Source organism: Eleutherodactylus coqui, chromosome 12 (assembly GCF_035609145.1).
Source record: "Eleutherodactylus coqui strain aEleCoq1 chromosome 12, aEleCoq1.hap1, whole genome shotgun sequence".
In the NCBI taxonomy this organism is placed as follows: Eukaryota; Metazoa; Chordata; class Amphibia; order Anura; family Eleutherodactylidae; genus Eleutherodactylus; species Eleutherodactylus coqui.
The window spans coordinates 102,299,890-102,327,244 of NC_089848.1; the positions used below are offsets into that span (position 1 = coordinate 102,299,890).

At 48.2% G+C, this 27,355-nt stretch overlaps 1 protein-coding gene across 1 annotated transcript in view; it reads right to left on the bottom strand.

Moving 5' to 3' along the window:
• The window catches only part of PTPRN2 (protein tyrosine phosphatase receptor type N2), a 1,135,353-nt gene that overhangs the window by 853,248 nt on the left and 254,750 nt on the right, over positions 1-27,355 (bottom strand). The window contains exon 3 of the mRNA XM_066584551.1: positions 3,508-3,621. Within this exon, the coding sequence (XP_066440648.1) occupies positions 3,508-3,621 (114 nt within the window). The remainder of the gene's footprint in view (positions 1-3,507; positions 3,622-27,355) is intronic.

The window sequence follows — 27,355 nt, forward strand, 5'->3', positions numbered from 1 at the left end:
TCCCAAGCTGTACTAGTTCCCTAGAATGTGCTACCCTGGACAATCCAGTTAAAAGGTTTGTACCAGGACCTCAAGTAATCCCTTATGAGATTCAATAGAGCCTTGTCATGCAAATGTGCTGCTGCTCCATTCACTCTCAATGCAACTGCGAGAGATAGACGAGTGGCAAGCACTCGGGCATTTTCATCAGCCCCATTGAAATGAATGGAGTGGTGACCGTGCATGCTCGGCGAGCGCTCCATTCATTCTGATGCCCCTGTGGGAGGAGAAGCAACCTCACAGTGAGAGACAGAGGGGGACACAAGACCCCCTTTCTCAAGATCGATGGGGGTCTCAGCGGTGAAACTCCCACTGATCAGCAAGTTATCCCCTATCTTTTGAATAGGGAATAACCTGTGATTCTGGTAGAATCCCTTTAATTCGCAACACCCAGAGTTTTAAACATGCCTGGTAATGGTGCATTATGTCTCCATCGGATGTATGGGTGGAGACATGGGTTGGCCAGGTTTAGTGACAGGTCATACTCCCAGATGTGCGAATTAGCTGCACAGCTCTCACCGCCCATCTGACGGTCGGACTGGCATGTCCGCTCCCATCCCCCTGATCACGTGACCCTGCTGTCACTCTTCTCACTGTGCTCTGCAGCCCTCAAACACTGTCAGTCTCAACTCCCATTTCCTCATCAACCATCTTCCGCCGGCGGCAACCCCGCTCTCATCAACCCCGCTGTCAGTGCCTGCAGGAGCATGGAGCAACTTCAGCCGGCCCCGCTGTCAGTATGCTCATTGGCCTCCCTGCTGCTGTGTGCAACAGCATGGAGCCACTAAGACAGTGTCACGGAAGGACAGAGCATGGAGCCGCTGGGCAGAGATGCCAAGAGTGGTGCTCTCCGCAGGGACACAGCATTTCTGTCATTGCGTCCAGGGGTCGCAGCGCAGCAGCGACCGTAGGCAACCTCCACATTTGGGGGCGTTACCTGTCACTAAGGCCAGCCAACCCATACATCCGGTGGAGACATAATGCACCAGTACCAACATGCCCTAAAACACATCTTTTTAGAGAGGCCTATCACATCCCATAATCTAATCTTCTCCATTTTTCTATTTCTATATTCCCCTTTGGAAAGCTGACCCTCTTCATCAAACTGTATCCTCACCACCCCATACATCCCAATGCACTTCATATCTGCACATACACAGATACCGGTGATCGGCTAAAGGCCCTTTAACACTGCACATGGATATACCAACTAGGCAAATTCGACACTGCAACAGTTAAAAAGCGAAAGTTCAACGTACATATTCCCTTTCTCCATGTAACAGGCCTTGCATCAGCACCTAAAACTTTAAAGACAGTGCAAATGTCACCTCTCGCTCCATGAGTGACAGTAAATGCAGTACATATATCAGTGGTTAGTAAAAGGCATAGCAGCCCATACTAGCCTTGTACATTAAAGTCACTCTGAGTGTGAAACGCTGCAAATGCTCTCATATCTTTTCTCTCTCACTATCACTTTGTTACTTTGATGAATGTGATGATCTGTCTCATCATGGAATTAATTATACTTCACCATCTGCTGGAAAACATCCATTTCCTTTTGCTCTTTGATTATTCCCAGGGTTCTTGAGTTTGTTTGATGTTGTTTTTGCTATAAAAGGTTGCACTTGTCAAAGCGGGACATGTTGCTGGCGTGCATGAATATTTTGGTTGCTTGGAATGTTAGAAAGTTAGACTTTTCGGCAACTTACTGTAGTCTCTGAAGACTTTTCCGCAGAGGGAGCTTTTATAGGTGCACAAAACATTATTCTATCTTTTACCATTGTGGCCGTAGAGACGTGGTGCAACTACAACACCTAGCTAATTCATGGGAGCCAATGAATGTCAGGACATGTATTGTAGTAGTGCATTGCAAATTCTTTGGCTTCAGAGGTTCAGCAATTTGTTGGAAGACCCAAGGTGTGGCAAGAAAACCTTCCCCACATCATTACTCCACCTTCACCAGCCTGACAGGGAAGGGGTCATTGGTTCATGCTCCTTGCACCAAATTCTGACAGCATGGTGCAACAGAAATCTGGATTCATCTGACCAGGGGATGTCTTTCCGCTGCTCAGTGATCCAAGTTTTGCGCTCTTTTGTCCCACTTTAGTCTTGTCTTTCAGTTTCTCTTAGACACAATTGCTCTGGAACTGGCTGTCTGCTGTTATAGCTCATCCGTGCTAAGCAATGGCAAGTTATGCATTCGGGCACATTAGTTGGAGCAGTGTCTGTTGGTTGGAACATTTCTTGACATCCTCCTCCGACTCCTTTCGGTGAAGAGCTGTTTCCATCCGCAAGTTCCCCTTTTGCTGGATGTTGTCCTCTATCCCACCATTCTCGGTATACTCTCCGCACTGTTACATAAGAAAACCCCACAAGGTTGGCAGCAACATCCTGACCCCAGCTAGTCCAGCACCGATGACCAGGCCTTGTTGAAAGTTGCTCAGATTGCTGAATTTTCCCATTTAATGTGGATTCACACTAAAAAACTGACCACGGAAAACTTGTCACGTGATTATATGCCGCACTCTGGGGTCGCGGCTCCAATTTCCAACAGGGAAGCTCCAATTATGAGAAGGCAAGTGGCCAGTCAGTGTATATAACTCATGTAACTCAGCGGTGTATATAGAAGAGAGGGCCCAATAGCAAAATTGAAAAATGTGCTCCTTATTAAGGTGCTGGATTTCGGCACCCAAAACAGCTGTTTTCCTCTCAGCTCCCTTTACATAACACCTTAAGACATTTCCCAACTATCCTGTTTTTGAGCACTTCAGTTCCTCTGGGGAGGGGCATCCTGCTCTGGTTTCAACCACTCAGTAGAAAAGGGGATGGAAACAATTATTGCTGGGTCCACTCTCTCCACAGGCCCCTTAGCAGCTGCATGGTCTGCTTCTATGGTACGTACATCCTTGAGGTAGCTATAAAGTCAGTCTATCTCTTATGACATTCCTAATGGACATACATCTTTTTTTTTTTTGGACAAGCCCTTTTCTATTGTGAGAGAAGTGGGTAGGTAGGCAGGCTCAGGACTTCCCAACGTCTTATGGTGGGTGTCAGCCTGATAGGTAAGTAACAGGGCCAGCTCTGGGATTGGAAGTGCCAGACCATGCTCCCTGAGTCATGGTCTCCTTATCCTCCTGTGTGGGCGAATGGGACATTAAGGATTCATGGCCCGGTTATGGACATATCGGTTCCAGTCTCGGACCTTAAAGTAGGCCCTGGTTTTTCATTTCTTTCCATTGTTGGAGAGTCTCCTGTAGAGCGAGTGCTGCAATGCCTACAGTCTAACTGCAGGAGAGACTCCTCTGTTTTTGCCTCCATTCACAATGTAGCTGCCCCACTCCCTTCCTACTACCTCCTGCCACTTCCTGCTCGGAGTCCCATTCCTCTGCACCCGCCTCCTCTTAAAGCAACAGTACAAAAGCATAAAAGTGCCCCATTACACTATAAGGTTCAGACATGATAGGTTACCTCTATGTGAGAGCTTCTGCAGTATCGTCCTTAGACGCTGGATAACGGGGGAAGAAACTTCATACTTGAATCCGTCAATCACCGGTAGCCGCTGACATCTCCCGAACACTCCGTCTTTTTAAGAGAAAATAAAAGACATATTTTAAAACTTCTGAAAAGTATGTTGTCTATAATTGTATGCGACATTTCATTACTCAGCGCCGCCGATAAACAGTACTTAGAATGCAAAGAGGAAAAACACTTAGAGGGGGAAAAAAAACGTGATTGATGATTTTTTTTGTTGAAGTAACATATAAAATAAACAGTAGCAATAAATCTTGTATAAAAGCTCCCATTAACATTCAGCGGGCATATAAATCCCCATCTCCTGAGTGTGTATGACGGAGATATACAGTATCTAGGAGCACTGATAATGTAGCAGCGGGTTTTAATTGGTGTTTGTCTGTTGATTGCTGAAAATGTGACAAGAAATGTATTATATTTCATATCTGAATTTAGTTTTCTGTTGCCGGCATTGAAAGGGAACGAGCGATAGTGAATGAAAATAATGAATGATAATGAATGGGAAATGAGTTATATATTCTTCTATACAAAAGGGAGAAATGAGATTAGATAGTAAACTGGCGAAAAAGAGCAACGACACTGAACTTTAGTTTTTATCTTTAAGGCTATAGACACATTCGGCAGGCAGTTTCTCTTTTCACTTAAATGTACGCATTTTGGGCTGACAATCATTTTTGCTATGGGGTTTGATTAAAACTTTTGCACCGTTTGTCTTCTGCAGCTTCTGCATATCTTGGTATATAGAAACTGCAGTCTAAGGCCTCATTCACACATTGAGCTCCGTATTATGGGACATATTTACAAACTCTTTTAGGCCAGTTTATGACAGAAACGGGTATTTGCACAAAAAATTTGCAACTTTTCTTCTTTCTACACTGGCCTATCCACTTTTTTTTTAGAGGTGGGCAGGGTTGTTGGTAGAGGCAAGGTCGACAGATATATGTATAAGGGCTCATTCAGATGAGCATATTCGCGAATACGTACATTTCAGCTCAAGGTATTTCCGCTGTGAACGAGTTTGATTTGCACACACGTCTGTGCGTAGTATTGTATTTTGTTGTACACACAGGGTAGGTTCATTTGCGCACATGATACAACGCTGCTCAGAATTAACTCTTTGCAATCCAATTTTGGATTCAGGGTTTTCTAGGGGGCTTTCTTTTTCTGCTATTATACAATGGTGCCATCTGCTGGTTAGAGCCAGTACTACAGTATGTGACATGCTGGAGAGGCCCCCAACAACAGAGCGGCCAGTAATATACAGTAAGAATACCCTGCCGGACGTCTTCCGACATTGGAGCAGTACAGCTTTCAACCAGAATGTCTTCAGAGGTTAGACAGTAGATTGGAAAGGGTTAAAAGGCTATTTAGCCTAATGAGGTCCAGAGGTGTTCTATCGTTTGTGGAATTGCGCAGCGTATTGCACATCCATGCGCATATTGAGTGCGCACCTCCTATAGACTTCCATGGGACTCTTGGTGCACAGATACACAGGAAAATAGAGCACGTCCTATTTTTTTTCCGCACACGTGAAATGCGTGCGTAAAACACATACATGTGAGCAAACACGTTGACATTCATGGGTTCTATTCTCGGCACATTGCGAGTGCATATTTTACATGCACAAATACAGTCGTCTGAAGAAGCCCATAGGGCTCCCACGCACTTACGTTTTTTTAACGCTGCGTTAACACTGTGGTTTTTTTTATGCATATGTCAATGGGACTTTCTAATGGTAAAAACGCATCACACAAAAATCGCGAAGCACCAACTTGCGATGCGTTTTTAACGTTATAAAGTCCCATTGACATTCGCGTTAAAAAAAAGGCAAGTGTGTGGGAGGCCTTAGGCCGGATTCACATAGGACGTATTTCCAATGAAATTCATGTGGATTGAAAATCCACGAGAATTCCGCTTGAAAACCGCATCTGCGGGTTTTTGGAGCCTGCATTTCCACTGCGGCCATCTTTCCCCATAGAGAGGAGAGAGGCCGCTGCGGAAAAAAAAATAATTGACACACGGCGTCTTTAATTTCCATGCCGCATGGCCATTTTCGCATGGTTTGGCCGCAGCGTACGGATGAGATTTTCTGCTGGCTAATTCCAGGATTAGGAGCTGCGGGCGGAATTTCCGTGCGGACAATCCGCACAAAATTCCGCAGCAAATCCGTCCCGTGTGGACCCAGCCTTACACTGCAAGATAAATTGGAGAGTGATCTTACAGATAACCAGGACTGTATGCACCCAGATACCCCGAGTACCCTCCCTGCCTCCTCCCTGCACTCTTTATCAGCTAACAGGTCACCTTGTGTAAAAGGGCCTTAATCTCCAAATGCAACCTCACTGACAGATCTCTGTTTGAGACTTAAGCTTTATTCACACGAGCGTATATCGGCCGCGCTTTTACGCCCGGCCGATATACACTGCCATCTGATGCATTGGTTTACAATGCATCAGCTTACATGAACGTATTAAAAGCGCCTCGCCTGCCAAGGTAGCGCATACAAACACATTTCCGCCGGGCGCTTTAACACCACCCAGGAAAGATAGTTCAGGAACTATCTTTCTGGCCAGAATATGTCAGCCGCTGCCATAGACTCCTATGGGAGTCAATGGTAGCTGCCAGAGAAGGGAGGTGGGAGGGAGTTTAGCAGCGTGTCTAAGCAAGGGAAGGGGATGGGACAGGGCAGAAGCTAGTTGCTAAGCTCCTGCCCTGTCCCGCCCCCTGTCATTGCTGGCAGCCGAGAAGGGGCTGAGAGGTGGCGGGAGCTTAGCACACTAGCTCTTGCCCCATTCTGCCCCCTTCCCTTGCTGAGAACCGGAGAAGGGGTGGAAAGGGGGAAGGCAGTTTAGCAGAGCTACACTGTCCTCCTCCGTCCAATGGCAATCCGGGCTCAGCCTATATGCGGCAGATTTGTGCACCCGTTCACATGTTTTTATGGCGCCGGCAGGCGCACGTAAAAATGCCTACGCTAATGTGAACGAGCCCTTAGTCTGCAGTGTTTATACACGGCAAAGTACTCATTGCAGTGAATGGGAACTTTGCCTGTAATACCATCCTGGGCGACTGCAGTGGGAACAGATCTGTCTTCTTTCTGCAGAACTCAGCTCAGTGCATGAGTGCACCAGCCCAGCAAACAGCTGATCAGAGGGGTTCTAGGTGGCACAGATTAACTATTGGTAGCCTGTCCAAAGGATAAACCATTAATAGTTTAGAACTCTTAGATGAAGTTAACATTTGCTACATTTGTAAAGACCAAAACAAATCCTTGCCATTCTGAACCCATTTCTGCCCGCCAGTGAGAAGGACTATTACATACAAGCAAAATTGAGTATGTACTTAGAAGCGGGCGCACCAAACATCGTAATGTCTCCGCTTAGCTGGAGTGTATCTTCTAATAAAAAAAATGAAAGAAGACTTGGAGGAAAATGGAGAAATAACGAAGCTTCATTTATATAGTTGTACACCATCAGAACAAAATGACAGCCTCCTCATCAACAGATTAGAGTCTACCCCCTAATTATCTCCTAATTAGACTTTATTTGGAGCATCGTTCAGCGTATGGTGGGGAGGGGGGGGGGGGTGCGGTGTCACAATTCAGATTGCTCTTCCATTTCTCATACAAAAGTGTAATTCAGTGATTGGACCGTTCTCTTGTATTCGCCATATGAATGTTCGTGCACATTACGAGATCGGCTATTATAATGTAATCTTAATTGGAATTAGACAAAAAAGGCTTAATTAAAGGCATTACAGACCTACGCTTACTGATTCTTGCGGTCGGTGTTTATAGTGTTACTACTGCGAGAAAGAAAATGATTACAGGATTGGAGAGAAAGAAAAATGAGTTTATAGTGTCAGCGTCTGTATATACGAGGGGGAGCGAAAAATTACCCCCATTGCACTTATATTAAAACTTCTGTTGGCCGTTTTACCATCGCCTTTCCATGGTAGGGCGCTGTCTGCTAAACTCCCTCCCCCTTCTCTCCTCCTCTCTCCTCAACTCCAGCTGTTTGCAACGGGAGGGGGCGGGACGGGGCCCCCTTCCCATTGCTGGCTGCGGACAGGAGGCGGGATCTTAGCTCCACCCCGGTCCAGCCCCTCTTATTGCAAACAGCCAGAGAGGAGGTGAGCCGGCATTGCAGCCTCGGCGTATATGTGCCAGGCCTGGCCCATCTGAACGGGCACACAAACATTAGATTTGTGTGCCCGTTCATGCGTTTTTATGGCACCAATGAGCACATGTAAGGACGCCTACGGCCGTGAGGAAAGACCCTGTGGAATGGAAGCATCCTCAATCGTCCACCAAGAGAAAGTTCAAAAGCCAACCATCAGCCGGAAAAGTGATGCTTACAGTTTTCTGCGATACTCAAGGGCCAATATTGGAACATTATCAGGATGAACTTCGTCTTGAGGTGGTAAACCATCCGGACTTACAGGCACATTTACATGCAACAATTGTTGCTCAAAATTTGCTAAAATGAACGAAAGTGCATAAAAATCATTACGTCTTAATGCAAACTATTGCGCACTTTTTGTTTGTCGCTCAGTTTCAGGCTTTCATTCTTACGGGTGTTGCGATTTTTAGCCGCCCGCATTGCAGCCAAAAACCACATGAACGAGAGAAAGCCGTGACTAAGTTGCTGCTAAATCTCACGTTTTCTTGCCCATTCACATAGCCGGGTACAGCGCATATATACCACAGTCTGGAATTCCGTCGACCGGGGAAGAGAGTTTAGCGTTGCTAACCTCTCTCCCTTTAACTCACTCCCCTTGCCGGCTGATCACGGCAATAGAAGCTCCCATAGAAGCCTATGGGAGCTGACGGTAAAGGGAGGGGGAGGGAGTTTAGCAGCGCTAGCGGTGCTACACTCCCTCCTCCTCCCTTCCCCTCCCTTTGCCGGCAGCTCCTATAGGCTTCTATGAGAGCTGCTGGCTGATTGCGGCCAAAAAAAAGGGCAAGATATACCTTTTCCAGACGCCTGTAAAGGCGGCTGGCTGCAATCGGCAGCATATGTGCTACCTTTTCCAGATGGCCGATTTACATTGAAATTCAATGCTTCCGGTGGCCATGATTTTTGGCCGACGTTTTATCACAGCCGCGATAAAACATTTGTGGGAATAAGGCCTTGCTTACTTTTTGTTATGCCTAAACATATCCCCATATGAAGAATGTGAGCACTGAATGAGAAATGAGCAATTCTCAGTGATGACTTGCCTGCGTAAACATTCTGCACAAGCGTGGATAACTAACGTCACGCGCTCGCGCGTTCGTTCAAACGAGAATCGTCACATGTAAAAGGGGCATACGTTCTGATCTGGCCCCATGAGATTATCACCTGTTTGGTCCCCTGAAAGAAGCCATAAGAGGATGAAGATTCACGTCTGATGAAGAAATGAAGAAAGTGGTGCATTCATGGCTCGCAGCTCAGTGTGTAACACTTTTTAATGAGGGAATATGAAAACTTGTTAACAGATGGACAAAGTGTATTGAAAAGCAGGGAGATTATGTCAAAAAATAATCTATTTGTCTTTTCTGAAAGTTGATTAAAATGAATGCTACGGCCAGAGTGCGGACAATGTTTGACTAACTTTCATACATGGGTGAGTGTGATGTTGGTCAGTGAAAAACTGACCATTTCACCTGCAATTTCACTGTGATTTTCCTGCGTGTGCGATGTGATTTTGAGATAAAACCATTAGAAGTTTGCTATAAGTTTGCAGGATGAATGGAGGGAAATACCAGCTAAAATGTATCAGACTAATAGAAAGTATGCCATAGAGAGTATCAAATGTCATTAGGACCAAAGAAACCCCACTAAGTATTAAAGGGGTTGTCCCGTGGCAGCAAGTGGGTCTATACACTTCTGTATGGCCATATTAATGCACTTTGTAATGTACATTGTGCATTAATTATGAGCCATACAGAAGTTATCAAAAGTTTTATACTTACCTGCTCCGTTGCCGGCGTCCTCGCCTCCATGGTGCCGACTAATTTTCGGCCTCTAATGGCCAAATTAGCCGCGCTTGCGCAGTCCGGGTCTTCTGCTGTCTTCAATGGGGCCGCTCGTGCAGAATGCCGGCTTCGTGTAGCTCCGCCCCGTCACGTGCCGATTCCAGCCAATCAGGAGGCTGGAATCGGCAATGGACCGCACAGAAGCCCTGCGGTCCACAGAGAGAGAGGATCCCGGCGGCCATCTTCAGCAGGTGAGTATGAAGACGCCGGACCGCCGGGATTCAGGTAAGCGCTCTCCGGTTTGTTTTTTTAACCCCTGCATCGGGGTTGTCTCGCGCCGAACGGGGGGGGGGGTTAAAAAAATTTTAAAAAACGTTTCGGCGCGGGACAACCCCTTTAACATATGAAAATAAATGCTACTATTGATTGCTCAGTAGAGATGAGCGAGCACCAAAATGCTCGGGTGCTCGTTACTCGGGACGAAATTATCGCGATGCTCGAGGGTTCGTTTCGAATAACGAACCCCATTGAAGTCAATGGGCGACCCGAGCATTTTTGTATTTCGCCGATGCTCGCTAAGGTTTTCATGTGTGAAAATCTGGGCAATTCAAGAAAGTAATGGGAACGACACAGCAACGGATAGGGCAGGTGAGGGGCTCCATGTTGGGCTGCATCTCAAGTTCACAGGTCCCACTATTAAGCCACAATAGCGGCAAGAGTGCCCCCCCCCCTCCCAACAATTTTTACTTCTGAAAAGCCCTCATTAGCAAAGCATACCTTAGCTAAGCACCACACTACCTCCAACAAAGCACAATCACTGCCTGCATGACACTCCGCTGCCACTTCTCCTGGGTTACATGCTGCCCAACCCCCCCTGCACGACCCAGTGTCCACAGCGCACACCAAACTGTCCCTGCCCAGCCTTCAGCTGCCCTCATGCCACGCCACACTCATGTCTATTTATAAGTGTGTCTGCCACAGGAAAAGCAGGCATACACTGCAGAGGGTTGGCACGGCTAGGCAGCGACCCTCTTTAAAAGGGGCGGGGCGATACTCCACAATGCTGTGCTACACACTATTCATTCTGTCAAGGTGTCTGCATGCCCCAGTCAGACCCGGCTTTTTAATTCATAGACACAGGCAGGTACAACTCCCTATTGTGAAGTCCCTGTGGACCGACAGCATGGGTGGCTCCCTGGAACCCACCGGCGGTACATAAATATATCCCATTGCAGTGCCCATCACAGCTGAGGTAGTAATGTCATGTTTAATGCAGGTGGGCTTCGGCCCACACTGCATGCCCCAGTCAGACTGGGGTTCTTTAGAAGTGGAAACAGATGCATTTATAATTCCCTGTGGGCCCACAGCATGGGTGGGTGCCAGGAAGCCACCGGCGGTACATAAATATATCCCATTGCATTGCCCAACACAGCTGAGGTAGTAATGTCATGTTTAATGCAGGTGGGCTTCGGCCCACACTGCATGCCCCAGTCAGACTGGGGTTCTTTAGAAGTGGACACATGAAGTTACAACTCCGTGTGGACCGACAGCATGGGTGGCTCCCTGGAACCCACCGGCGGTACATAACAATATCCCATTGCATTGCCCAACACAGCTGAGGTAGTAATGTCGTGCTTAATGCAGGTAGGCTTCGGCCCACACTGCATGCCCCAGTATGACTGGGATTCTTTAGAAGTGGAAACAGATGCATTTATAATTCCCTGTGGACCCACAGCATGGGTGGGTGCCAGGAAGCCACCGGCGGTACATAAAAATATCCCATTGCATTGCCCAACACAGCTGAGGTAGTAATGTCGTGCTTAATGCAGGTGGGCTTCGGCCCACACTGCATGCCCAGTCTGACTGGGGTTCTTTAGAAGTGGAAACAGATGCATTTATAATTCCCTGTGGACCCACAGCATGGGTGGGTGCCAGGAAGCCACCGGCGGTACATAAAAATATCCCATTGCATTGCCCAACACTGCTGAGGTAGTAATGTCGTGCTTAATACAGGTGGGCTTCGGCCCACACTGCATGCCCCAGTCTGACTGGTAATATGTACCTTAACAGTAACCTCGTTGGTGGGAATGTGGTGGTGACTGCGGACCTGGTAGCGCGGTTTTATGTAGTTGGTTTTCGGAATGTGGCCAGGATTAAGTGGGCCGTGGCGGGGGATGGTGGTGGAGCTCTCTTGTTGTGTCGTTAAAGGTGAAATTCTTGGACTGCCACCAGACGGACCAATGCAAAGGTATTTGCCAAGAATGTTTTCATTGTTGGAGGAGGAGGAGGATGTTTTGGAGGCACTATGTGTCCTCTACACGTGTCCGTGGTTATATGCACCTTAACAGTAACAGCGTTGGTGGGAAATGGCCTCACCGCCATCATGTCTTTGTGAAGCCTCTGTTTCCACACCCCAGTGACATACCATTAGCAGCGGTATAGGCAGAGCCCAGAATTATTAACATTTCAGCGGTAGCATTAGGACAGGCCCCACTAACATATCACTAGCAGCAGTATAGGGGGAGCGCAGTCTTAGTTCCATTTCAGTAATAGTAGCACTCAAGACAGGCCCCAGTAACATTCCCATTGCAGCAGTTTAGGGAGATAACAGTCTCTTTCACATTTCATTAGCTGCAGTATAGACAAGGCCCCAGTTACATTTATGTAGCTAAAGTGTAGGCCAACCCCACACACCTTTCTGTACCATGAGTGCAGTCGAAGAACATAGAAATTACTATGATTACACTGTAGGTGAGGGCCCCAAAAAATTGGTGTACCAACAGTACTAATGTACCTCAGAAAAAATTGGCCATGCCCAACCAAGATGGCAGGTGAAACCCATTAATCGCTTTGCTTAATGTGGCTTAAGTGGTAACTAGGCCTGGAGGCAGCCAGTTGATCGAAAAATTGGTTCAAGTTAAAGTTTCAACGCTTTTAAGAGCATTGAAACGTCTAAAAATTGTTTAGAAAAATTATATGAGTGAGCCTTGTGGCCCTAAGAAAAATTGCCCGTTCGGCGTGATTACGTGAGGTTTCAGGAGGAGGAGCAGGAGGAGGAGGAGGAGGAATATTAGACACAGATTGATGAAGCAGAAATGTCCCCGTTTTGGATGGTGAGAGAGAATATGCTTCCATCCGCCGGTGCAGCCTACGTATTGCTTAGGTATCGCTGCTGTCCGCTGGTGGAGAAGAGAAGTCTGGGGAAATCCAGGCTTTGTTCATCTTGATGAGTGTAAGCTTGTCGGCACTGTCGGTTGACAGGTGGGTACGCTTATCTATGATTCCCCCAGCCGCACTAAACACACTCTCTGACAAGACGCTAGCCGCAGGACAAGCAAGCACCTCCAGGGCATACAGCACGAGTTCAGGCCACGTGTCCAGCTTCAACACCCAGTAGTTGTAGGGGGCAGAGGCGTCACCGAGGACGGTGCTGCATTCGGCTACGTACTCCCTCACCATCCTTTTACAGCGCTCCCGCCAACTCAGCCTTGACTGGGGACCGGTGACACAGTCTTGCTGGGGAGCCATAAAGCTGGCAAAGGCCTTGGAGAATGTTCCCCTGCCTGCGCTGTACATGCTGCCTGATCTCTGCGCCTCCCCTGCTACCTGGTCCTCGGAACTGCGCCTTCTGCCACTAGCGCTGTCGGATGGGAAGTTTACCATCAGTTTGTCCACCAGCGCCCTGTGGTATAGCATCATTCTCGAACCCCTTTCCTCTTCGGGAATGAGAGTGCAAAGGCTCTCCTTATACCGTGGATCGAGCAGTGTGTACACCCAGTAATCCGTAGTGGCCAGAATGCGTGTAACGCGAGGGTCACGAGAAAGGCATCCTAACATGAAGTCAGGCATGTGTGCCAGGGTACCTGTACGCAACACATGGCTGTCCTCACTCGGAAGATCACTTTCAGGATCCTCCTCCTCCTCCTCCTCCTCCTCCTCTGGCCATACACGCTGAAAGGATGACAGGCAAGCAGCATCTGTCCCCTCAGCAGTGGGCCAAGCTGTCTCTTCCCCCTCCTCCTCATCCTCCTCATGCTCCTCCTCCTCCTCCTCAACGCGCTGAGATATAGACATGAGGTTGCTCTGACTATCCAGCGACATACTGTCTTCCCCCGCCTCCGTTTCTGATTCCAAAGTGTCTGCCTTTATGCTTTGCAGGGAACTTCTCAAGATGCATAGCAGAGGAATGGTGACGCTAATGATTGCAGCATCGCCGCTCACCATCTGGGTAGACTCCTCAAAGTTTCCAAGGACCTGGCAGATGTCTGCCAACCAGGCCCACTCTTCTGTAAAGAATTGAGGAGGCTGACTCCCACTGCGCCACCCATGTTGGAGTTGGTATTCCACTATAGCTCTACGCTGCTCATAGAGTCTGGCCAACATGTGGAGCGTAGAGTTCCACCGTGTGGGCACGTCGCACAGCAGTCGGTGCACTGGCAGATTAAACCGATGTTGCAGGGTCCGCAGGGTGGCAGCGTGCGTGTGGGATTTGCGGAAATGTGCGCAGAGCTGGCGCACCTTTCCGAGCAGGTCTGACAAGTGGGGGTAGCTTTTCAGAAAGCGCTGAACCACCAAATTAAAGACATGGGCCAGGCATGGCACGTGCGTGAGGCTGCCGAGCTGCAGAGCCGCCACCAGGTTACGGCCGTTGTCACACACGACCATGCCCGGTTGGAGGCTCAGCGGCGCAAGCCAGCGGTCGGTCTGCTCTGTCAGACCCTGCAGCAGTTCGTGGGCCGTGTGCCTCTTCTCTCCTAAGCTGAGTAGTTTCAGCACGGCCTGCTGACGCTTGCCCACCGCTGTGCTGCCACGCCGCGTGACACCGACTGCTGGCGACGTGCTGCTGACACATCTTGATTGCGAGACAGAGGTTGCGTAGGAGGAGGAGGAGGGTGGTTTAGTGGAGGAAGCATACACCCCCGCAGATACCACCACCGAGCTGGGGCACGCAATTCGGGGGGGTGGGTAGGACGTGAGCGGTCCCAGGCTCTGACTCTGTCCCAGCCTCCACTAAATTCACCCAATGTGCCATCAGGGAGATATAGTGGCCCTGCCCGCCTGTGCTTGTCCACGTGTCTGTTGTTAAGTGCACCTTGTCAGTAACCGCGTTGGTGAGGGCGCGTACAATGTTGCGGGAGACATGGTCGTGCAGGCCTGGGACGGCACATCGGGAAAAGTAGTAGCGACTGGGAACCGAGTAGCGCGGGGCCGCCGCCGCCATCATGCTTTTGAAAACCTCCATTTCCACAAGCCTATACGGCAGCATCTCTAGGCTGATCAATTTTGCAATGTACACGTTTAACGCTTGAGCGTGCGGGTGCGTGGCGTCGTACTTGCGCTTGCGCTCAAACTGTGGCGCTAGCGACGTCTGGACGCTACGCTGAGAGACATTGCTGGATGGGGCCGAGGACAGCGGAGGTGAGGGTGTGGGTGCAGGCCAGGAGACGGTAGTGCCTGTGTCCTCAGAGGGGGGTTGGATCTCAGTGGCAGGTTGGGGCACAGGGGGAGAGGCAGTGGTGCAAACCGGAGGCGGTGAACGGGCATCGTCCCACCTTGTGGGGTGCTTGGCCATCATATGCCTGCGCATGCTGTTGGTGGTGCTTCCCCAGCTGATCTTGGTGCGACAAAGGTTGCACACCACTGTTCGTCGGTCGTCAGGCGTCTCTGTGAAAAACTGCCACACCGTTGAGCACCTTGACCTCTGCAGGGTGGCATGGCGCGAGGGGGCGCTTTGGGAACCAGTTGGTGGATTATTCGGTCTGGCCCTGCCTCTACCCCTGGCCACCACACTGGCTCGGCCTGTGCCCACACCCTGACTTGGGCCTCCGCGTCCTCGCCCGCGTCCACGTCCTATAGGCCTACCCCTACCCCTCAGCATGGTGTATTACCAGTGATTTGATTTCCCAGGCAGAAAATAAATTGGCACAAGCCTGCTGTTAAACGTAGCTGGCTGTGTATGATTTCTTTATGTTCTCCACCCAGCACACACGTACCCAGAACGCTGAGGACTGTCAGAGGCAGGCCAAATAGAATGTTTCCCTTTTTTTTTTTAAAGGGAAGGCCCACTGACTATATTCAATCAGATAAGAAATGTGTTCCACAGAACTGCAGTGTTATATAAAGTGCAGCAGAGCGGTGATTTTTCCCAGGCAGGAAATAAATTGGCACAAGCCTGCTGTTAAACGTAGCTGGCTGCGTATGATTTATTTACGTCCTGCACCCACCACACACGTACCCAGAACGCTGAGGACTGTCAGAGGCAGGCCAAATAGAATGTTTCCCTTTTTTTTTTAAAGAAAAGGCCCACTGACTATATTCAATCAATAATATATGTCTTCTGGCCCTGCCTACACAATTCTGTCCCTGTAGTATTACTGCAGGGCGCAATGCTCTGCACAGCCGATTTTGAAAAAAAAAAAATGCAACACTGCTAACAGCAGCCTGCACAGTACTGCACACGGTTAAATGTGGCCCTAAGAAGGACCGTTGGGGTTCTTGAAGCCTACACTCACTCCTAACACTCTCCCTGCCTAACCACCACTTCTGTCCCTGTATAATTACTGCAGGGCGCAATGCTCTGCACGGCCGATATACAAAAAAAAAAAATGTGCACCACTGCAAAAGGCAGCCTCCACAGTACTGTACACTGTTAGATGTGGCCCTAAGAAGGACCGTTGGGGTTCTTGAAGCCTACACTAACTCCTAACGCTCTCCCTACAGCAGCTCCGGCACCAGCAGCACTGTCCCTCACCTATCTCACAAGGCATCTGAGGCGAGCCGCGGGAGGGGCCGACTTTTATACTCGGGTGACATCTGATCGCCCCAGCCACTCACAGCAGGGGGGTGGTATAGGGCTTGAACGTCACAGGGGGAAGTTGTAATGTAATGCCTTCCCTGTCTTTCAATTGGCCAGAAAAGCGCGCTAACGTCTCAGACAGGAAACTGAAAGTAACCCGAACATCGCGTGGTACTCGCCTCGAGTAACGAGCATCCCGAACACGCTAATATTCGCCCGAGCATCAAGCTCGGACGAGTACGTTCGCTCATCTCTATTGCTCAGGTATCCAATTACTTTTGATAGGATAATGATGAACAAAACTGCAACAAACCAAATTAAGAAATATGATTAAAAATGTATTACATGGCATGGTTTTGCAGAGAGGAAGGAAGAATAAGCACAAACTCCCTAAGGCCGGGTTCACACAGGGCGGATTTGCCGCAGAAATTCCATGCGAAATTTCGCTGCGGCAGATCCGCCTGCAGTCGCTAATCCCGGGATTGGCCAGCCATGTCGACAAGATTTGTCAAAAATCGCATCCACACAGAACGGCCAATCCATCGCAGCAAAGCCAGCATTAGCGATGCTGCGGCGCAGATTCCCCGGCTGCACCATGTCTATTTTTTTCTTCCATTGGAACAGAAAAGCATGCGGCCATGCCGCTCCAAAACCTGCGGCTAAGTGCTGCGAGTTTTAAAGCTGTGTTTTCTCTGCGTAAATTTCACGGGTTTTCGCTGCGGCAAAACCCCGAGATTTCCGGTGGGATTCCGCCCTGTGTGAACCCAGCCTAAGGCATTTTTGGGTTCGTGGAGGCTTAAGATGCTTTGCACTTTGAGGTCAGTCCTACTTACGGATCATGATTAGAGATGAGCGAGCGTACTCGGATAAGCACTACTCGCTCGAGCAATTGGCTTTATCCGAGTATCACTGTGCTCGGGTCTAAAGATTCGGGTGCCGCTGCGGCTGACAGGTGAGTCTCAGCGGGGAGCAGGGGAGAGCGGGCGGGAGAGAAGGAGAGAAAGATCTTACCTCCGTTCCTCCCCGCTCTCCCCTGCAGCTCCCCGCTCCGTGCCGGCACCCGAATCTTTAGACCCGAGCACAGCGATACTCGGATAAAGCCAATTACTCGAGCGAGTAGTGCTTATCCGAGTACGCTCGCTCATCTCTAATCATGATGTAATCTTTCTCCACTATTGGTAGTATATCTTTGATAGGCTACACTATATCTAACATTTATGCATCCTTCTATGGATCATTTCAAAGATCCCATGCCTTTTTGAATACACTTGATACAGACAATTATCATTGGTGTCAAAACATTTTGTGCAGACAGCACTATCAATACCTGATGCCTAGGGTGTCAAGGACAGGAGTGCCTAATATTGGTTGTTACAGGCAACCAACAGACCACAGGTTGCAACTACCTGCTCCAGGTATTCTCCATAGGATTGTGTGACAATTCTAGAACTGTATCATTTAACCAAATAATCTACACATCCATTAATACTCCGCTAAATCTAGCCTCATGTATAGAGATGTAGCAGGTGTCAGATCGTCTCCTGATGCCCGTTAACATCTAATTAGAAATGTGTTAATTGTACTCTAATGTGCTTTATTGTTTTGCAGTGCAGAGCTAATAGAAAGCTGATGTTTTTAACATTGAATTCATTGCCTTCCCAATAGCTGTCACCAACGCACGGCACATCGCCTATGCGTAGCCAAAAAGTGTAATCTAATAAGGAGGTAAATGCTGTATAAAGCCGCGCTAAATGCAACTATAAGTCACGAGACACCGTATGTATTATATAAGGGACTTCTGTATTCTAATTTTGATTATAATAGTTGGAAAACACAATATCTAATATGTATGGGGTGTCCCAACTCTCCCCTATCAACAGATGTAAGCGAAAGAAGGATTGGGCATGTTGGCTTTCAATATGCTTGATCCCCTGTTCTCACTGGAGGTCAGTCGCTTCCAAGGGCTTAGGCTTTATTCCCACAGCGCGTTTTCACGCCTGAGCGCATATACGGTACCCATGTGAAGCATTGATTTCCAATGCAGTAGTTCACACGGGCATAAATACGCCGGCAGCGCGAAAAATAGAACATATACGCTCAGCTAAAACATAGTTCTGAAATTGTGTTTTGGGCAATATATGCCAGCGGGTCCCATAGACTCCTATGGGAGCAGGGAAGGAGAAGGGAGAGGGAGGCATTTTTGCAGCGTCCTACGCTGCGAAAAGCTTACAGGTGCCTCTATATAAGCACTGGAAGGCATCCCGAGGATTTTGGCAGAGCAAGGGTTTTTCGGGATGCGGCGTATTTTTTTGCTAAAAATGACGCCCGTGGTCGTGTAAATGAATGAGAAAACGCTGGCCGTGGAAAAACGCCCATTCATGCGCTTATACGGAGTAGGCGTGAAAACATAAAAACGCTGTCGCCGTATATGCGCTCGTGGGAAAGAGCCCTTAGTTTCATCTCTCTTTTCTCATTGAGAACACATGTACATTCAGTCTGGATAAACCTCCATGTTTGGGGGCGTTGGGAGTCAGCATTCAGCCGACACTATCTAAGGTGTATGCGTACCTCAAAGGGTTTTATCACTTTTTACTATTGCTGACTTTTCCTCAGGATAGATCCACCACTCAGGATTGCCACTGATCAGCTGATCCTCCGGATCGCTGTCAGTACAACGGCGTTGTACATCCGCACCGGTGGTCAGGGCCAGCAGTGTTACAAACGGCTTGGCTGTCATTAATTTGGATGGGAGTGAAGTCGCCTATTACACATCTGGCTATGACCACCAATGTGGATGTCCCACTCAACTACACTGACAGCAGTGTGGTGGGGTCAGACATCAGAGGATCAGCTGATCAGTGGGGATACCAAGAACTAGATCCCTGCCAATGGGTTATTGATGGGTTATCCCGAGGAAAGGTCATCAATAGTAAAAAGGGATAAAACCTCTTTAACATATACTATGAACTTTTATGTTGTTTAAGCCCCCTTAAAGAGAAACTGTCACCGGATGAAATCAGTAGGGCCAATTGGATGGCTTTATAACTACCGCCCCACTGATTCTATACCTATTTTCTTTTAGCATACTCACCTACCTTTGCCCAGACTGGCTCTTCGTAGGTTCGGATGACATGTCAACTGGGTGATCCCCATGGCACTGGCCCCTCCCCACCCCTTGTCCACAGCCAGCCCCTTACCTCCTTAGCTCCGCCCATTGCAAACAGACAGAGGGGAGGAGAGAGGCAGAGAGCCGGCAAGGGGGAGGTAAGGCATTGCGGCCTTGACGTATATGTGTCGGGCTCGGGACATCTAAATGGGTGCACAAACGTTAGATTTGTGCGCCCGTTCACGCACTTTTACTGTTATGAAACTATTTTATATAAGTGACCTTTTAAAAATGAAAGGATCACTCACTACAGAAACTGAGGACGTATTTATATGAATACCTGAACAGCGTTAATAATCTCCACTAGATCCCTCCATCTTTGATTCCAGACATCTGATCTGGTTCCTCTATTCTCGGTGGAGTAGGATCATTGGCGCATTTAAGTTGTCCTAAATAAATGAAGGAGTAAGCCCCAAGATTGGGTGGATTATACATTCTGGCCAATGTGATTATATGACAAAGACTATGAAGAAGGCACCTGTGGATGGATCCTAATGTATGGCATCTGGGTGACTTGTGCGATATATAGATAGTAAGCAGGTCAGCTGTATTGGTATACGGCCAATATCATTTATCTATCTGACATCGGAAAATCTATATCAGGAAAGATAGGGGCCATTCCTCTATGTATAAAAAGTAATTATTGGAGGAGGACCATCATAGTATTAAGGACAATGAATATATGGTGAAACTGATGATGAGCCTGATGCTTTATTAATAAAGTAACCACAGACATATTAGTCCTGTATATCTCTATTTTTCTTTTACTTCACCTTGGCATTATAAACCTAGAGTCACATCCAATGATTATCTGAGAGTCATCTTATATATGTGAGTAAAAGAGATGAAAAAGGAGGGTGGAGCAAGACCCAGTGAGGGTGGTGGAAGATTTCTGGAGTACAAAGTGTTTCCAATGATGGAGTATTTCGAATGGTGGAGGTGCTGCCAACCAGATGACGCTCCACCAGTGTGGGCGTGAGAGTAGCGAAAAAGGATGTGGAAAAATACTGGTATGGAGGCGCAACCCTCTAAGCTACTAGAAAATGAAGATAAAGGTCCAAAATGTGATGGTGAAGGCACTTCTTTCTCCCCTGTCCCCCTGCACATAGAGGACCTCTGACACATCCAAAACACCTTTGGAATGGTGTCACCCCCAGGCATCCTGTTGTCCTATCCAGCCAAACTGACGAAGGGGTGCGTCCCCGAAACGCGTTTTCAATTGCTGGCTTTTATTTTGTGAAATAATAAAAAAGAAGTGCCTTCAGCATCACATATTGGACCTTTATCTACATCTTCTAGTAGCTTAGAGGGTTGCGCCTCCATACCAGTATTTTTCCACATCCTTTTCGCATCTTATATATGTGACTTTCTGTATTGTCTATTTGTTTATGTATGGGCACAACAATATTTAATTTTTAATATTTAACAAATAAAAGTTAATTTTTAAGTGCTTTTCGGTATTTCAGTTACAAACCGAAACATGACATACCAAGGCGCTTTTATATTTATATATATATACATTTGATAGTCTGAAAGTATAGGGAGTAGGGTCAAAATGAAACACTTCTTGATGTCAATCAGCTCTACTCAACAACTGTTGGCAAGAACGTATTTGACCGCGACATGTTATGCAACTAAATGTCCCTGCACTCTCATTGAGGTCAATGGGGTCGCGGTGTGAAATGTAAGTTTGATGCAACATGCACACTGCAAAAAAATCCACCAAAGTTGGTTTCTTTGCAATTTGCATTCTGTGGTCGCAGGAATTCTTACAAGTCACACAGTAAATCCATTGATGTCAAGAGTGCAAATTCGCAGAGCTACTTTTAGTCAAGCAGCCCTTGTTGCAGCCCAAGTATAGCCCTAGCCTAAGGGCTTATTTAGACGACCGTATATCGGCTCGGTTTTCACGCCGAGCCGATATACGGTGTCCTTGTCTGCGGGGGGGGGGGGGGGGATGGAAGAGCCAGGAGCAGGGACTGAGCTCCCACCCCTTCCCCGCCCCTCGCCACTATTTGCAATGGGAGGGGCGGGGGCGTAACTAAGCACCCGTACTTAGCTCCGCTCCTGTCTCACCCCCTTCTATTGCAAATTGTGGGGAGGGGAAAGGAAGGGGCAGGAGCTCAGTTTCTGCTCCTGGCTCTTCCATCCTCCTCCCCCTGCAGACAAGGACACCGTATATCGGCTCGGCGTGAAAACCCAGCTGATATACGGTCGTCTAAATAAGCCCTAAGAGAAGCCTCCTTTATAACGTTCTGCAGACTATTTTGACAATGCGATATTGTTTGTGTGCGCACACTAATATTAACCTGACACCTTATTAGTAGACAATATATATAATGGAATATTTGGCCGCCTCCTCGTTGGATATTTATTATGGAACGGGTCATGTCTTAGACATTTAATCACAGTCACGCAGGACTGTTACTGGTATAACACCGCACATCACCACACATTATAGTGATTAAATAGAAGTTCTTACGCGGACATAATACATCACATCAGTCTGTACACTGCGGTAGAACCGCTGCCACAGAAAGGTCACTTGTTCATGGCTCGGTATATCGGCCTCCATCCTGCATCCAATTAAATGTAAACTGTTTCCGAAAAGCAGAGCACAGTCACACAACCCCAAGAAGTGCATAAATAAAATGTATATGCTCCGTATTTAGTTTGTGGTCATCATTACGGGGGTTGTCCACCTCTACGCTATTAATGTCCTTCACTCAGGTTAGGTCATCACTAGTTCATTGGCGAGATCTGCCGGTCAGTCTACAACCGGTCAGCTGTCTTCTTGAAAATAGGTCATCAATAGTGGAGAGGTGGACGACCCCTTTACGGATGACCACAAACGTCCATGGAACCAGCCTTGATGGATTTTTTTGCAATCTACAGGTCACGGTAACTTGTGATTCACAACCTCATTGTTACATCCTTGCAAGGCGCAACCACAGCGACCTACCTGGACGTCAATATAATGCCCTAAAAAGATGAGCCTATACCACCAGTATAAACACAGATACCACAAAATGTATTCATTAAACACAAAATGTAGAAGAAAAGGGAAGGGGACCCTGACTTTCCCTAGATGGTAGCAGAGAATAGTGGCAAAGCTAAAGGCCCATTTAGACACAACAATTATTGCTCAAAATTCACTCAAAAGCCATCTTTTGAGCAATAATCGTTGAGTCTAAATGTGCTCATCTTTCCGTTTTCTGCCTAAGGACAATTTTTAGTTCTGCTTGAAAACCCCCATTCAGCAGACCAGCTGATAAGCAGGACCAAACACTGTGTTCTGCCCGGGGAGAGCTGATAACAGCTGAAAACATTGTATCAGCTGTTCTCAGCTGTCAACCCTGCAGGCAGAACAGCTGATAAGCAGGACCACATGCTCTGTCTGCTGTCCATGGCTCTGAATTCTTCATGGGAAGCTAGAAATTACATTGTTCTCTCCTGCTGAGTTCTGCAACAACTCCCAAAAGCTCATTTGCATGCATCTTGGTAACTTTTCTCTGAACTTGCTCCTGTTTGTCTATGCCTTTTTTAAAGTGGGGTGTCCAGAACTGGACACAGTATTCCAGATGAGATCTGACCAAGTAAGAGTATAGGGGGATAATTACCTCACGAGAGTAGAGGTAGACAACCCCTTTAAAGGGGTATTCTAGCCTAAAGTATTTATTATCTATCCATGATATGGGTGATAAATTACAGTTTGTTGGGGATTTAACTGCTGAGATTTCCACCGATTGCCAGAAAGGAGGACCCGAATCCTCATCCACACAGCCACATATTCATATACTGAATTGTAACCGGTGGTAATTGTGTAATACCACATCACTCATGCAGAAACAGGTGGAGACTCTGGCAGCTGTTATCCCCAGGAGGTTTAGAACTGAGACCAGTCTTGGCAATCAGCTGTCTGTTTTGGGAGCCACCTCAAGAAAGGACCGGTTCAGCAACACATTTTGGCTGTACAAAGAAACTCTACAGCTTCCTTGTACCACCAGAGGTGGGTCTGCTCTGTCAGACCCTGCAACAGCTTGGGGGCCGTGTGCCTCTTGTCACCTAAGCTGAGTAGTTTCAACACAGCTTGCTGACGCTTGCCCACTGCTGTACTGCCACGCCGCGTGCTACTGACTGCTGGCGACGTGCTCACACTTCTTAGTTGAGAGATAGAGGTGGCGGAGGAAGGTTTGGAGGAGGTGGCATAAAACGCCACAGATACCAGCACCGAGGTAGGACCCGCTATTCTGGGTGTGGGTAGGACATGAGCAGTCCCAGGCTCTGACTTGGTCCCAGCCTTCACCAAGTTCACCCAATGTGCAGTACATGTCCACGTGTCCGTGGTTAAGTGGATCTTCCCGGTAACCGCATTGGTGAGGGTACGATTTATGTTGCGGGAGACATGCTGGTGTAGGGCGGGGACGGCACACCGGGAAAAATAGTGCTGACTAGGGACCGAGTAGCGCGGGACTGCCGCCGCCATCATGTTTTTGAAAGCCTCCATTTCCACAAACCTGTACGGCAGCATCTCCAGGCTGATTAATTTGGCAATGTGCACGTTTAAAGCTTGTGCATGAGGGTGGGTGGCGGCGTATTTCCGCTTTCCATCCAACGCTTGTGTTAGCGACAGCTGAACGCTGCGCTGAGAGACATTGCTGGATGGAGTGGAGGACGGTGGAGGTGAGGGTGTGGGTGCAGGCCGGGAGGCGCTCGTGCCTGTGTCCTGGGAGGGAGATTGGATCTATGTGACAGGTTGGGGCACAGGGAAAGAGGGAGTGGTGTGACCCGGAGGCTGTGAATGTCCTTTGTCCCACCTTGCCTGCACATGCTGGTGATGTTCAGGCTGGTAGTGGTGGTTCCCCAGATGATCTTGATGCGACACAGGTTGCACACCACTGTTCGACGGTCATCCACGCTCTCACTAAAAAACATCCACACCTTTGAACACCTAGCCCTCTGCACGGAGGCTTGCCGCGAGGGGGTTCTTTGGGAAACAGTTGGGGGATCCTGCCTCTACCCCAGGCCACTCCACTGCCTCTTCCAACCTGCCCTGCTGCTGCACTTGCCTTTCCCCTCTGAAGCCCTGTCCTCAGTAGGCTTAGAAAACGAGATGGGGTCAGTCACCTCATCGTCCAGCAGCTCTTCCTCCAAATCCTCTGTGCGCTCCTCCCTCGGACTTACTGCTCTTACTACTACCGTACCTCACTGACAGACAACTGTGTCTCATCATCCTCATCCACAAAAAGCTCTTGAGACAGTTGCCGGAAGTCCCCAGCCTCATCACCCGGACTCCGGGAACTTTCCAAAGGTTGGGCATCGGTCACGACAAACTCCTCAGTTGAGAGAGGAACCATTTTTTCCCACTCATGGCAGGGACCCGAGAACAGTTCCTGGGAGTCTGCCTGCTCAGAATATGTCATTTTCATGGAGTGACGAGGCTGGGTGGAAGGAGGAGCAGCAGCCAGAGGATTCAGAGTTGAAGTCCCTAGGCCGGGGGGAAGTGGACTGTGTAGAAGACTGGGTGGTCGATACATTGCTGGACGCGTTTTGTGCCATCCACGACAGGACCTGCTCGCATTGCTCTGTTTGTAATAGAGGTCTACCACACGGACGCGCAAATTGTGATATGAAGCTGGGGAGCCAAGAAACTTGCCTCTCTCCTAATCCCTCAGCAGCCGGCTGTGATTCACCTGGACCAGGAACTCGGCCTGTGCCCACACCCTCACTTTGACGCCTGCGTCCACGTCCCCCACCCTTACCCCGACTCCTCATCATGGCGGATTAAAAATAGAGCAGGGCCCAAATAAATTACCCCACTGTACAGCGCTGACAACTGTGGCTAATTCATTGCACACAGAGACTTGTAGATAGCGGAGGCTCTATGCTGTGACTTGAAAAAGTAACCCGCTGTCTTGCGCTGATACCTAGGGGTAATTTACCGCTCACAGAGACTTGTAGATAATAGAGGCTGTATGGAGTGGGAGAAGACTCTAAAGCCAGTGGATACTGCTGGTAACTGCAGCTATCTCAACCCCACCAACGGAAATGGTATTGTGAGACGCTCTGCACAGCGGCAGAGCTGAAATACTTTGCAGTAGCCTAGAAAATACTAGAGTACTGTTCCACGGTGAGAGCTCGTTTAAGGCACTGCAGGCTGAGAATGCTAAAACTGGAAGGCTGGGAACAGGCCTAGATGCATAATACAAAAGTTGGTGCACTACTGCTCCCAGCAGGCCACAACTATAATGCACATGGTGAGATGTAGCCCTAAGAAGGAGCGTTGGGGTTCTTGCACAGAGGATCAGGGGGACTCTAAAACTTTCCCTATATAGGCAGCTCTGTCCCTAAACTCTGTGTAATGCACTGCAGACTGAGAACGCTATAGCTGAAATGGCCTGCACAGCCCGAGAAGATTAAAAAAAAATTGGTGCACTACTGCTCCAAGCCAGCCACAACTATAATGCACACGATGAGGAGTAGCCCTAAGAAGGACCGTTGGGGTTCTTGAAGACAGGACCTACGCTAACACTATCCCTGTATAAGCAGCTGCACTTTCCCTAACCTCTGCCAGCATGCGTCTGAGACGAGCCGCGGGCGGGACCAGTTTAAGTACTCGGTGGTCACCTGATCTCGCCAGCCACTCACTACTGTGGGGGGGGGGGGGAGAGGGCTGGCACGTCACAGCAGGAAGTGGTAATGCCTTCCCTGCATGTCTATTGGCTAGAAAATGGCGCTAAACATGCGGAGAAGAAAATGCAATTGACTTGAGTACCGCGTGGTGCTCGTCTCGAGTAACGAGCATCTCGAGCACCCTAATGCTCGAACGAGCATCAAGCTCGGACGAGTATGCTTGCTCATCTCTAAGCAAGAGTCCTTATTCCCATTCTGCAGATCCCAACCTCAGCCGCTTTTTATGTTGGTTAATAGAGATGAGCGAGCGTACTCGGTAAGGCAAACTACTCGAGCGAGCAGTGCCTTATGCGAGTACCTGGCCGCTCGACTCAAAAGATTCGGGTGCCGGAGGGGGAGACCAGTGAGTTGCGGGAGTGAGCAGAGGGGAGCGGGGAGGGGGAGAGAGAGATCTCCCCCCGCCCTGCCTCGCCGCTCCCCGCCCCCGCTGTCACCCGAATCTTTTCAGACGAGCGGGCAGGTACTTGCATAAGGCACCACTCGCTCATCTCTATTGGTTATTGTTCTTAACAAAAAAAAAAATTAATGAAAAAATCCCCAAAAGTTACCCAGCGTCAACCCGAAACTTGCTAAATTTATATTTTTGGGCGGCAGGGCAGGGAAAAACTCTATGGTTCCAAATTCAATTTCTTTATTAGATTGGTACCTTTAAAAAAAAAAGGCTTGAAGGTAAATCAGTTCAGAAATAAGTAAAAGACGTCAGAAAGTCATTCATCCAATTTTCTCCTAACAACACTTACAAAATATTGAATAAACTCTTATCATAAATAAAACACAAAAAAAAGGCGCTGCTTTAAATTGTAATAGATTTTACATCCTATTTGTCTGGAGGGACTGTAGCGTGAAGACATTTATTAGTGTTTCAATAATGTGCAGCCACTCATCTATGCTTTCAATATAATTACTAAAGATGTGGTTAATGGCTTCTGAAGCTAAAAAGAGGAACATCAAACAGCCACCGGGAGAAAAACAGAATAATAAATAAATGAGGGACCGGGGCCAAGGTATATGCAAAGAATGATCAAGATGTTCAGGCACAGGAGGAATGCATTGGAGGTGACACTACTACAATTCCTGGAATATAAGGGACACTGCTGTGGGGGTAGGTACATTCATATACAGTACACTCAATGGACACTTTACTAGAGACCCCCATCTAGTAGAGTCTTGGACT